The 13,101-nt window shown below is 51.0% G+C and overlaps 1 protein-coding gene across 2 annotated transcripts in view; it reads left to right on the plus strand.

Annotated features, from left to right (window-relative positions):
• ZNF638 (zinc finger protein 638) overlaps positions 1 to 13,101 on the plus strand; it is an 846,814-nt gene that overhangs the window by 147,749 nt on the left and 685,964 nt on the right. For both annotated transcript variants that reach the window (XM_069632287.1, XM_069632288.1), the window contains one exon: positions 2,467 to 2,762. In XM_069632287.1, coding sequence (XP_069488388.1) covers positions 2,467 to 2,762 — 296 coding nt within the window. The remainder of the gene's footprint in view (positions 1 to 2,466; positions 2,763 to 13,101) is intronic.

Consider the following 13,101-nt stretch of genomic DNA (forward strand, 5'->3'; position numbering starts at 1 on the left):
AGGGAATGGGTCATATTATGATGGTGTCCAGTATGTCAGTGTTTAGTCTAAATCGAATTGCAGAAGTAATAATTCTGTTTGGGATGTTTAGTGTTGGTTCTGTTCTCATCTTTGGGTGATCTTGCTATGCAACAGCGAGACCTACTATTTATCCTTATTTGTCCCTTGTTTCACTTTGAAGTTTTTGGCTAGGGATTTGTGTGCTACTACGTTGACGTTTTTTGATTTAGCCAGATATCAGTGAGGAAAAGGATGTCTGTTCCTCAATGACCTAGGAGTTTGTATAATCTCGGCAGTGTCATGACATTTATCTAGTGTTGGCAAAGTTGTATCTTTTTTGTTTTCTGGGTTTTGTTTGCCTTTTGAGTGTGGCGAGTTATTTATTGGTTTTTCCTTTATATTTTTGTTTCTTCGTGATAGTCTCCCTGACCGTGTTGATTTGTCTCCTTATTGTTTTGAGATTAACGTTGAGACCATTTCTTTTGGTTGTGCTATGGGTTTCATGCCTGTCTGTTTTTCTAGTATTACTTATGTGTTTAGGAAGTTTGTGGGTGGTTAGTTGTACTGCTGGGCAGTAAGTTGATGGGTAACGCGATAAGTAGTGATTTTGGTCTTGTCCCAGCAAAGGGGCTCGCTTCCAGTGGGCAGTTGGGTGTGCTGTTTATTTGCGGGTGTGGTGGTTTGAGATTGTTGGGCTTCTGTTTGGTTTGTTAGTTTGGCTCCTTCTTATGCGTCATTATTTCCTAGTACAATACATTTTTGTGGACTTGTTGGTTAGAGGCTCTGTTTCTCCGATTCTGGGTCTGTTTTTCCAGTTACGTTGGTGGTTCAGGTCTTTCCCTGCTGGGTTGTCTGGTTGTCCAACTGAAGTCCAGTCTCACTGGTTTTGTGGATGGTGGCTACTTTTCCTTGTTCAATGTTCCTAGTTTAAGCTTTTTAGTGGCACTACTTGCTTGAGCTGTTCAATATCCTACACATTGTGCTATTCCAGCACAGAATGGCTGTGTAAAGGGTGGAATATCCCAGAGGCAAGACCTGTCCCCTTAACCGATTGTTTATTTTTGTTGCGGTTTTCTTGTGGCAGATGCTTTGTAGTCTTGGAAGCTTGTGATGGCGAGGTCTTGTAATGCCAGGCTGTCAGAGGTAAGGCGGCTTTGTTACGGCCTTATGGGCGCAATATCCTGTAAAATGGCGAGTGGCTTAATGTGTCTGCATAAATATGCAACCAGTACCTTGTACAGGTACTTTCACTAAGAAATGCGCCCAGATGAGATGCCTTTTGGGCCAGGGGGCGCAATACAAATACAGTACTACTTCCGATCAACACTAGAGGGGGACCATTTAAAGCTTGTGACTAAACCTGTACAAACTATTGTTTTGGCGCTAATGTGAGGTGGTGGATAGTTGGGATATGATATGGCATTTATAATACGCCTGTACACTGTTTCTAGGCGCAACAAGTTGGGGGTGGCATAAGTAATGGAGGGAGGAAAAACTCTTACTAGTCCTTCTCATTCAGAGTGCGGGGAAGGGATGGGGAGAAGTGTCAAAGGAATGTGGGGTGGGAGGAGAATGGAGAAGTGCAGCCAATCGAAGGCTCTCAAGAGCAGAGGAGACACTGTAGAGTTACAGATACAGACCAAGTGCTGGGAAGCCAAGAGGGTAGTGCAAGGTACAATGGGACATGCAGGGACCTGGGCCCAAATCCAGATGACCAGTGCATGGACCTGATCTTCGGCATGGGAGAGGAAGAGGGAAAGCAAAGTCAAGTGGAAGGTCTTGAGTTGCCTCTGGAACCAGAGGTGGTTCTGCTCAAGTTTGAGAGTGGCTCCAGAGGAAGGCCTTAGCTGAAAAGAGATCTTCCCTCAACTCTGCTTGGAAAAGCGACTGACCCTCCCGAATTGGAGGGGGTTTAGAGGAGAGATCGAAGGGAGATGTTAAGGAAGAGGGCGTTTGAGGTAGTGCAGTGCCAGGGTCCAGAAAGCCTTGTGGACGATAAGGAGGCTCTTTAGCTTGATCCTTTGCCGCCATTGGGAGCCAGTGAAGAGATTTCACTGCTGGAGAAATAAGATCCCTGGGCTTGAGTCTTGCAGTCCTGTTCTGGATAAATTGTAGAGGACTGAGCAGAGGCAAGAAGATTGAGGCTGTTGCAGTAGTCCAGCCTCGAGATGACCAGTGCTCTGGAGATGGTGAGCCTCGGGGGAGAGGGAAACGTGGGGGCACCGGGGGAGGTGGAAAGTGAGTAAAGGAAGAATACCTCTGAAGGAATAGGAGAAATGTTTGGCCAGCACAGAGTATAATTTATTGGGCCAGCAAGTTCATGTGGCTTCTCTTAAATCTCCAGTGTTGAACAGGCAGGTAGAGAAGGTTCTTGGAATTAGTAGATGCATTTTAATTCAGGTAGTAGTCATGTTTCAAACTAGTGTCCATAAACTTGTACTAAGTAAAGGTCTTCTTTTGTTACAGAAATGAGGCAGACAAAAAAGAGAACCAAAACTCCCGTCGGCGTTCTGGTTCTGCAGGTTCCAGTCCAAGACACTCTAGATCATCAGGCTCTGGCCATAGAGCTCGTCGTTCTAGGAGCCCTGAGAAATTTGCACGTCGTAGAACAAGAAGCAGAAGCAGAAGCCGAAGCCCCAGGCGTGCATCTCGTCGCAGTCCAAGGCGTTCCAGGAGCCCAAGACGTTTATCAAGATCTAGTCCTAGATACCGAAAGACAGCATCTGGTGAACGTTCGTCAAGCAAAACTAGTAGATCTCCTGGTAAGTCCTTAATACTAGCTTCTTTTTATTATATTAGGATTGGATGCTTAGGACAGTTGGGTTTAGACATTACTTCATGGGTTAATGTTGATCATGCACTGCAGTTCCACTATGTGTATTTGTTTCTTGAATTACTTTTGCCGTCTCTGTTGGCTTTGTACAAATCAAAATAATTTAACAGCAATATGTCCCCTTGAAAGGACTGTGGCCTTCTTTGAAATGACTGCATTTAAATGAAATGGGCTTCTTACTTGGCCTTTTTGTGATCCATGATTGTCACTGCCTAGTGTACTGTTTCAGAATCTGGACACAGCTTTGCTACTCTGACAGCCACTTGCTTCATTATGTGTTTGAAAATGTAAAATGTCCCTTTTGCGTTAACTAAACACTGTAAAGTTATGACTCGAATGCTTCAGTTAGAAGTAATGCTCATAAACTAATGTAAATCACCTTTATTTTCTTTTTCCCATGGGAAACTTGGTCTTGGTACGAGGACTTCTCCATTTTAATCTATGCATTGCTTATTAGTTAATAGCTTCTATATATAAGCAAGGCAGTCTTCGTTAGATTCCCAGCTCTTGCCTGTTTGATAAAATTCTTTTGCCGATAATATAGACTTTGAAATAATGGTGAGCAAGAAATGAAATGCAGCTCCTGGGTAACAATCATAATACATTAAGCAGTTACTCTGGCTGGGGTTTGAGAAATAGTAGTTTCTGATGCTTGTTAATCTGCTTAGATTCACATGCTGTGTATAAAGTCCGGCATCTAGTGGTAATCGCAGACTATTGCATCTTACTTTGAAGGCTTGAGAGGACGCTGGCATGGCCGTGACTGTAACACTATCAGTGATGTGTAGTGTACCCAGAATACCTCACGCGTCGGTCCCCAAGATAGTTTTTTTTTTTTCCACCCAACTATTTGCTCGCCTTATGCAGAGCCCGTCAAAGTTGATATTGCTAAAGTAATTGTTTGTTGTCCCACGACCGATGGTTGTTTAGTCTTTCTCTTAAACCACTTTGTGGATCTCTGCACGGACAACATCCAACTGCTGTTTCAGCGACTGGTGCAGCGATTGTCAACCATGTGGCCTCAGCCCTCCGGCCAGGCCCTTACAGTACGCGGTGAGGCCCTTGCTTGATTCTTTGGAGAATGCATTGCCTCACGAACAACCCCCCCCCCCCTCTCCCTTTCCTGGTCTGGCTGCCGCATTTAATCTGTTATGGCAAGGACTCAATTTGAGTTTTGTTCATCTTGCAACGGAAAATACCCATAGAAGACCCTTCGCAAATGCAATAGGTGCTTACCTCGTGACCACGACAAGCGATCCTGCAAGTCCTGCTACTTTCGTCCTAAGAAGTTGCTGATGCCATACTGTTTACTTGTTTGGTCAGGAAAGAGTCGAGATAAAAACCTAGAGTTTTTACTTCCTTTACGACCTTGATAAGGTTTCCATCAATGTTGAAGGTAGTCTAGTCTGTATTGAGTTTTTGGTTGGCAGCGGTACCGAAAAGCAGGAGCTCGGTTTTGTCTTTCAGGCAGAGGCCATGGGTTGCCATCCATGCCTGAATGAGGAGGTACATTTTGTTCACAAGGGCCATGTCCTTTAGGTAATTGCCCGAAAGGGGTATGAGCTGCATAATTAGTGTGGGTGACACCCAGATTATCCAATTTGTCAAAGCGGCGTTGTGCATGGTAGGTGAGATACAAGAGCCTTGTGGTACGCCACAGGTTATGGGTATCGGGTCGGCTGAGGCTGAAGGGGAGAAGACTCTCATAGTCCTGTTATTTAGGAAGGATTGCACCCAAGCTATTGCGTCCTTGGAGAAGTGAGCTGCTGATGCAAGGTGTTTGCACAAAACTTCATCGTCCACCAGGTTAAAGGCAGCTGACAGGTCAAGGAGTAGCATGGCAGTGTTTCCTTTATCCTCGAGTTTCTCCATTTGTGTTTTAAATCAATTGGTGCCATTTAAGTGCCATGAAACCTGATTGGCGGACGCCTAGTAGATAGTTAGTTTCAAGGTACCACTGTATTTGAAGGTACAATACTTTGTCGAGTATTTGTAAAAAAGGCACCGTGGTAATTGGACTGTGATTAGTCGGAATGTAGGGGTCCAGTGTTTGCTTTTTTAACAAAGGTAGGACCCAAGACTTTTAAATTACTTGGAACGATGTTGGTTGAGATAGAGGCATTGATAGGTTTGGAAATGAAAGTTGCAAGGTCTGTGGTTGCATCCTTAATTGAGCTGGGCAGTTGTCTCCCTGGCATTTAGAGGGTTTCAGAGAAGAAATAATTTTCTCAACTTCAAGTGCGGAAACTTTGGGGAAGTTGAATTGGTCTGGTGAGTCATTAGGTATTGAGAGGTTGCCTGGTTCGGTAAGGTGGATTTCTTATTAGCAATCTTACTTTGGAGGAGTACTGATTTGTTAGCTAGAGTTGTCATTTACAGTCCCCCAACTGCCAATCTGTTGACTGGGCCAAGCAGGTTGCCATCCAGAATCATTATCTACACAGTGGTGGGAGGTGGGTGTTCTACAGTTTGGAGACCTGTATCAAAATGGCCAGTTTACACCCTGGGAGGACATCAAGCTTCAGATGTGGGAAGGGGGAGGAAAATCTCACTGCAGAAGCTGCAATATCTTCGACTCAGATCTACAATTGCAGTAGCATGGGAGGGATTCCCACAAGAACCAGAGTCTCATCCATGCCTCAGTTACAAAACCTCGACTGGGACGACCAAGAAGACTGCCTCCACATTGTATAGCATGGTGTTGGAAACAAGGGGGGTGCAAGTGCCCGATGTTAGTGGGGGCTGGGAAAGGGACCTAGGGGCGCTTATTCAGATTCTCACTGGTCACAACTGTGCAGCCTCACGAAACGGTGTCGCTTAATTCCAGGTTTAGGCACATCATCTTTAAAGTACTAAACGGAGTACTCCTCACACCAGCTTGCTTGAAGAGCATGCTTGAAGCCACAGGGAAATGCCGTAGGTGTAGGAGCAAAGAAGCCGACTTGATACACATGTTATGGTCCTGCAGGAAGCTCTTTGAATACTGGGGTGTGGTCTGTGAGGCACTTAAAGCTATAGTGGAGCATTTGGTGAACTGGGAGCGATCGATATGTAGATTTGGCTGTATACTTAAAATGAATGTATCGAAGCGCAAGCTTATTACCATTGGTCGCCTACTGGCTAAGTGCGCCATATTAATGAGGTTGAAAAACGATGGCACCCCCAACAACTGAGGAATGGGTAAATGACATGGTGTGGGTAAATGACCAGGAGGAAGTCTACTCTAGCTTGCTTCCCAGCCACAACAGACCAAGTGATATGGGGATTCCGCCAATACTTGAGCAGCAGGAGTGAACCGAAAATTAGTGAAAACGGAACAGTGTAAATGCTCTTCAATATAACATGCCTGTAAACTGCTTCTGTAGTGCTTCTATAACTCCTGTGTAAATGTGAATCTGCTGAACTAATGCTTTGTGGTATTTCTGTGCAACTCGGAGGTAAAAAAACAAAACTCTATGCCCTTGGCAAATGTCACCACGTCGGCAGCATAGTCTACCAAAATTCCAAATGCTACTCTTCTCACGAGTTATAGCGATGTGCAGTGGAACCTGTTTCAAGAAGGTCTCCAAGGGGGTCCCTGAAGCCGTGCAATCACGCCTACTGGCGGTCATATCTGAAGGAAGGCAGGTGACCCACAAAATCCTTAAAGCGCTAGATGCTGCAGAGGGGGCAGGACACACGTACAGTGTACTCTCCTCAAGAGGCACGCCTGGCTAAAGAACTCTGGTTTTAACCCAGAGACTCTGGCCTCCTTGATAAACCAGCTCGTGGAAGAGTCCAACTTGTTCGGTAAGGCTGTGGATGACTCCTTGGAAACGGCAAAAAGAGAGCAGGAGACCCTCCAATCTCTCAACCAAATCACAGCCAAACCTTTTCAATCACGGGGAGGTAGGTGCAAACTCTTGCTGTCCCGGTCGGGGTCAATCCTTCTCCCGATCTATACACGGACAGTATGGCGCTGGAGGTACCCCATGGCCCTCTGGGTAAGCTTCAGCTGGCAGCAGCCAATACAAGCAAAGGGGGCAGCACAGAGGCAAGGGTAGAGGCAGAACCTCTACCCCAAGAGGCGCCACGGCCTGCGCATCAAAATGACTAGCCAATCTGGGTCCCCTCCGATGCCACCCCCATTCAGGGGATGGTTGTCATTCCTTCACGCATGGGAGGGGGTCACATCAGACCAGTGGGTGCTCAAGACGTCGCCCACGGTTATTGCATCAAGGTCCACTGCCCCCTCGATACCATCCACCAAAGAGCAGACACCTCTCACCAGCTCACCTGCAAATACTGCTGGAAGATGTACAAATTCTTCAGGAAAAGGGCGCCATGTAGTCCCCATTCATCAGGTAAACGAGGGTATTTATTCAGTTTACTTCCTTGTACCCAAAAAGGATCTCCCCATGCTCCCTATTAGATTTGCACCCAGCGAACAAATGTCAGACCGCAAAATTTCAGAATTACACCATTGCAGGAAGTAATCCCACTGCTGGTGCAGGGGACTACATGGCAACATTGGATATGAAAGATGCATACTTTCATATTTTAATGTTGCCAGCGCACAGAGTATGTAAGGTTCATGGAGGACAAGCACTACCAGCTCAAGGTCCTTCCCTTCGGCATTGCCTCAGCCCCACGGGTGTTTACGAAGGTACTGGTGGTAGTAGCTGCTCACCTACGCAGGCAGTCTATCCAGTCTACCCTTACCTTGACGACTGGCTAATAAGAGAATCATACGTAACATGCCTAATAAACACCAGAAGGCGATAGATCAGTCTAGGGTTCTCAATCAACTAGAAAGTCCAGCATAGACCCCAGCCAAGTCGAGCAATTTCTGGGGTCTCTAATTCAGACCAAAGACGGCTTCGTCTTTGCCTCCGAGGGATCGAAACATGCTGTTCCAGATCCCGCACTATGTGGCTAGTCACGAGGTGACCGTACGCAAGGCGATGCGACTGTTGGGGATGATGGCCTCCTGCATTTATCTAGCCAATGGTCAGGTAAGCAGACAATGGGAAGATCTAGTGGTTGTCTTGGCGCAGCCCTTGTTCACTCTGCAGTGGTGGTCAAGGGAAAACCTCATGCAATGGAAGACTTTCTCCACCCCCGCAGTAGAAGCTATTTTCACTATGGACGCATCTCCGATAGGGTGGAGAGGCTTGCCTCCTTAATCAGGCGGTGCACAGCTTGTGGTACCCAGCGGTAGCAAACCACATAAACCTGTAGGAACTGCTAGCATTGTTCAAGGCCCTGAAAGCATTTCAAACACACCTCCAGGGGAAGATGCTCCTAGTCCTCACGGTCCGTACCACAGCAACAAACAAGGGGGCATTCGCTCTCCAGGGCTATCGAAACTGTCTCAGAACATATGGAAATGGGCTCTCAAACGCAAGATATTCCTCTGATCACAACACATTCCAGGGGAACTCCATCTTCTGGCAGACGTACTCAGACTTGCAACTACCTGTAAAGTACGAGTGGCGCTTACACAAAGACATTGTCAATGTCTTCGCAGTTTGGGGCTTCCCAGAGATGGACTTGTTCGCAACTCTGGAGAACGCACAATGCCCAGATAACACCTCCAGGTACCTGCAGAACCGCTCCTAGGGGAACGTGCTCTGGATAACATGGTCGGGGAAATTTGTCTACGCTGCCCCACCTAGTGTACCCACGCCCACCCCCAAAATCCCCTGCTCAACAAGATGGTGCACAAGATGCACCAGGAACCAGTCACAATGATTCTGGTGGCCCAGATGTTGGCCCGCCAACCTTGGTTCTCATCTTATGGCAATGTTGGTCTTGCCTCCCAGCAAGCTGCCATGCCTGTACAACATGCTGTCACAAGACTGGTGGGGAAACACTTCATTAATGCCTCTTGGGGAGAATTCTCATAAATGTGTGAATTCCCTTCACATTAGAGACCCCCAGAAACTTTACTGGATTTTGAGAACTTGATTTTTTAACCTGGAGAGGTTGAGCCTTTTTCATGTATTTTTGTTGCACCGCACCCTCAGTGCAGTGACACAGGGAAGCTTTGTAAGCTGTCCCAAGGTTTAAATACCTTCTCTGGGATAAACGACTGTTCTCCAGCATGGGGTCTGGCATGGATTCACATGCTCATGAATATTCCCCGTCGTCAGGCTGGGAATCCTCGGTAAAGAAAAAAACCAGTATCAGTTTCGTTTTTGATCTGTCTTTCGTAGTAATAACCAATCACTGGTCTCTGCGTCATACTGACCACAGCCAATGACTGCCCTCTACCTAAGCACCGCCTCTGGCAGCCATCTTCAGATTTTTACCGCACGTTCATGTGTTGGGATCCTCGTGCTATTGCTCTCGAGCGTTAGTGCTATTTTTCACGTTCTTTTCTCAAAACTTCGTTTTTTCCGGTCAAAAGAGCCTCAAGCTCCACCGACTCTCCATCCGATCAACGGGGACCCGTGTCGGATTCGTCTGCGCCCCTCAAGGGTGAAGATTTCGTCGAGCTACGTTTTGGAGGACTCCAGAAGCTTCTCAGGCCCGGACATGGCCCAGGAGAAGGGAAGCTCGATGCCCGGAAAGCTGTTCAGGGTCTGCCCTGGATGCCTGCTGCAGAACGTCTTTAAGGAGGACGAACACTCCTTTTGTCTCTACTGCTTACATGAGGACAAGACACACGTGGAGAAGGACTGTGCGTTTTGCGGCAATATGTCGGAGCGGACCATGAAGGACCGCCACCAACGCCTCGCCAACTGGCTGGAAGGGAAGAGCCCGTCGGGCGAGAAGAAGAGGAAGATATCCGAGCGGTCTTCTAAGACCTTTGAGGACGCCCCGGCGACGGGGGTCCAACACAAGGCCAAGCACCGCGAGTCCGCTGGCACCGGGAGCGCCGAATGGTCTGGCTCTACGGGCGCCAGGCAGGGCGCACCCTCCCCGGCACCTTCAGCCACGAGCCAACGCTCTGGGTCGGGTAAGAGGAAGGGCGAGCACCCGGCGAAGCTCCTGGAGAGGCCCCGGTCAAGCTCGAAGGCCCCATCGGAGGGGGAGTGAGGCAGTGTCCGTCCCCCCTCCTCAAGGATAAGGCGGTGAGCGCACCTAAGGTGGTGAAGGCCTTAATCCATCCGGCCAAGCCCCCTATCGATACTGTCGCGGCGGCCCTGGCTCAGCCTGTGGAGGCTACACCAGTGGTGGCGACCTCGGGGCTCAGTCTCCCTGCCACCTCGGAGGGAGTCCTCTTTTGTGCCCATCGATAGGACCCCCGTGAAATCCCCGGCGGGGAAGAAAAAGGGGGGGCAGGGCGTCGTCGTAGATTCGGCTTCAGAGGAAGAGCTGATCGAGGTCTTAAGCCACGGCCTTGGCGTGGATGAAGACCAGCCCGTCGGGATGGATCCCGACGCAGGTGACGACGACATCGTCGAGGGTGCCGACGGGGCCACTGATCGCCCGTCGGATTCCCCGCTGCCAGCACCGCAAGACAACTCGGCGGCCATTTTGTTGGCTAAACAGTCCTTATGCTCAGAGATGAGGACGAGACTACCGTTGCCGACGGAGGAACCTCTCCCGTCGGGGGATCCTGAACCGGGACCTTCTGGTGTTCCCCCGCCCAAGAAAAGAAGGATTCGCCCTCCACCTCCTTTTCAGCCGTCGCGACCCGTCCAGCCCTCCTCCCCGTCGACCCGAGGAGATGATACGGGGACTGACACGGCAGCGACGGGTACGGACGCCGAGGTATACAACGAGGATCTCCCGTCGTCCCCTCCCACCAGGGCTTCTCTGCCCGACGAGATTGGATCGTTCCACTCCATGATCGCCAGGGCATCCGAGCTTTTCCAACTCTGCCCTGAGGAGAAGAAAAAGGAAGGATTCCTTTATCAACGGCGCGAGGCCAAAAGGAAGACGGTCCTCGCGGTGCCTCTACTGGACGACATTTGGGATGAGGGCCTCGCCCTCCTCAAGAACCCTTCCACGACGCCAGTTAGAAGAGACCGGTACGAGAAGAAGTACGGGGTCCCGGACGCGGCCCCCCTGTGCCTCCGGGCGCAGCCTACCCCGGACTCCGTCGTCTCCGCAGCGGCCAGGAAGAAAGCGGGGGGGGGGTGGGTGCGGCCTCCACATCGACTTCCCCACCGGACGGCGAGGGAAAGAAATTGGACGCTATGGGACGCAGGGGTCATCTCGTCTGCAGCGACGACGCTTAAAGCGGCCAACGCCTTGGCTATCGTGGCCCGCTACAACAGGGAGCTATGGTACAAACTGGCTCCCCTGCTGGACTTCCTACCGGACGACAAGAGGGCGGATTCCCTGGAGATCCTACAGGAAGGTGAGGTGGCGTTGGACCACGCCATCACTATTGCGACGGACATCGCCGACACTGGGTTTCGCCAGTTGGGCAACGGCGTGTGCCTTAGGCGGCGTGGATGGTTCAAGGCTACGGACTTCCGTCAAGACGTACAGACCAGAGTCCTGGACATGCCGTTCGATGGGAACAACCTGTTTGGGAAAACAGTGGACGATTCCCTTCAGGCCATTAAAGCGGACACTGAGACGGCCCGGGCCCTGGGGGTTCTACAGCAACGACGGACGCCCTTTCGGAGCAGCGGAAGCAAGGGCGCCTCCAAAGGTTCCGGCGGCGGTTTCGCTACCTACCGTCAAGCGGCCCGCTCGTCGTCTCAGGAGGCCTACAGAGGACGAGGCAAGTCTGGCGGACCCCGCCGTCGTCGCCAAGGAGGTCAAGGCGGCAAAGCCTTGTCGAAACAGGATTGAACCAGCCCTGGGGTCGGGCCCCCACCGAAGCACCCCGGTGGGAGGCCGGCTGGCGAGCTTCGTCAGCGTGTGGGAGTCCATCTCCACCGACCGTTGGGTGCTGGATGCCTTAGCCCGGGGCCACGCGCTCGAGTTTCAGAGAAGGTGCCCGCGCGTCCCCCCCGTGGCCAGAAAAGAGCTTCACGTCCCTCAGCTTCTCCTGGAGGTAAAGGCGTTGCTCAGGAAGGGCGCCATCGAACTCGTCTCAAAGAGGCTTCGGGGCTCCGGAGTTTACTCGAGATACTTCCTCGTGAAGAAGACGGGAGGATGGCACCCCATCCTAGACCTGCATCGTCTGAACAAGTTCATCAAGGCGCAGAAGTTCCAGATGGTCACCCTCCAGCACGTCCTGGGTCAGCTGGAGGAAGGAGACTTCCTGTCGTCGTTGGATTTGGAGGATGCCTACTTCCATATTCCCATCCTAAAGGGGCACCGAAAATTCCTCAGGTTTGTGGTCCAAGGGAGTCACTACCAGTTCAAAGCCCTCCCCTTCGAACTACGGTCGGCACCCAGGGTATTTACCAAGTGCCTAGCACCGTTGGCGGCGCAGCTGCGCCGCGAGGGGATCCACGTCTACCCCTACCTGGACGACTGGCTCATCCGAGCCAAGACGAGGGAGCTCGCCGTGGAGCACACGGCAAGGACCGTCCAGCTTCTCACGGACCTGGGATTCTCCGTGAACTACGCCAAGTCCCACCTGGTACCCGCACAAAACGCACTGTTTCTGGGAGCGAAGCTCGACAGTGTCCCTTCTGGCCTCCCCTTCGGAGGAAAGGACCAGGCCCATCCTGGGCAAGGTACAGCGGATGTTGGTTTCCGACGCGGCCAAGGTGTGGTCCATCAAGTCCCTCCTCGGAATGATGTCTTCTTGCATCTACCGCATTCCCATGTGCAGGCTCCGGATGCGCCCGTTGCAGGAGTTCCTGGACGCGCGCTGGATCCAAACGACGGGCGGCTTCGAGGAGAGGATCACACTCGACGAGAGTTTCCGCCGAGCGGTCCGGTGGTGGGGCACCCGCGCGCATCTGACGGCGGGCATGGACTTCCAGACCCCAGACCACCAGGAGACGGTGACCACGGATGCCGCCCTGGAAGGGTGTGGAGCGCACACCGAAAATCTGCACGCAAGAGGCCTTTGGCTCCCGACGGAGAAGTCCCTCCATATCAACGTCCTGGAGCTCCGTGCAATGTTCTGGGCCCTCAGGTCCTTCCTTCCGTCCCTCAAGGGCAAGGTGGTGAGGATCTTCACCGACAACACCACCACCATGTTTTACATCAGGAAACAGGGCGGAACCAGGTCCCCAGCACTGTACAAGGAGGCGCAGGACCTGTGGCATTGGGCCGCCGCCCAAAGGATGTTTCTGGTGCCGTTTCATCTGGCAGGGATAAACACCATCGCCGACTCACTCAGCAGGGAGCTGCGCTCGTGCCACGAGTGGGAACTACGGCAGGATCTAGTGGATCGCCTCTTCCGACGGTGGGGCACACCCCAG

This window comes from Ambystoma mexicanum, chromosome 6q (assembly GCF_040938575.1).
Source record: "Ambystoma mexicanum isolate Mex_15411 chromosome 6q, UKY_AmexF1_1, whole genome shotgun sequence".
Lineage (NCBI taxonomy): Eukaryota > Metazoa > Chordata > Amphibia > Caudata > Ambystomatidae > Ambystoma > Ambystoma mexicanum.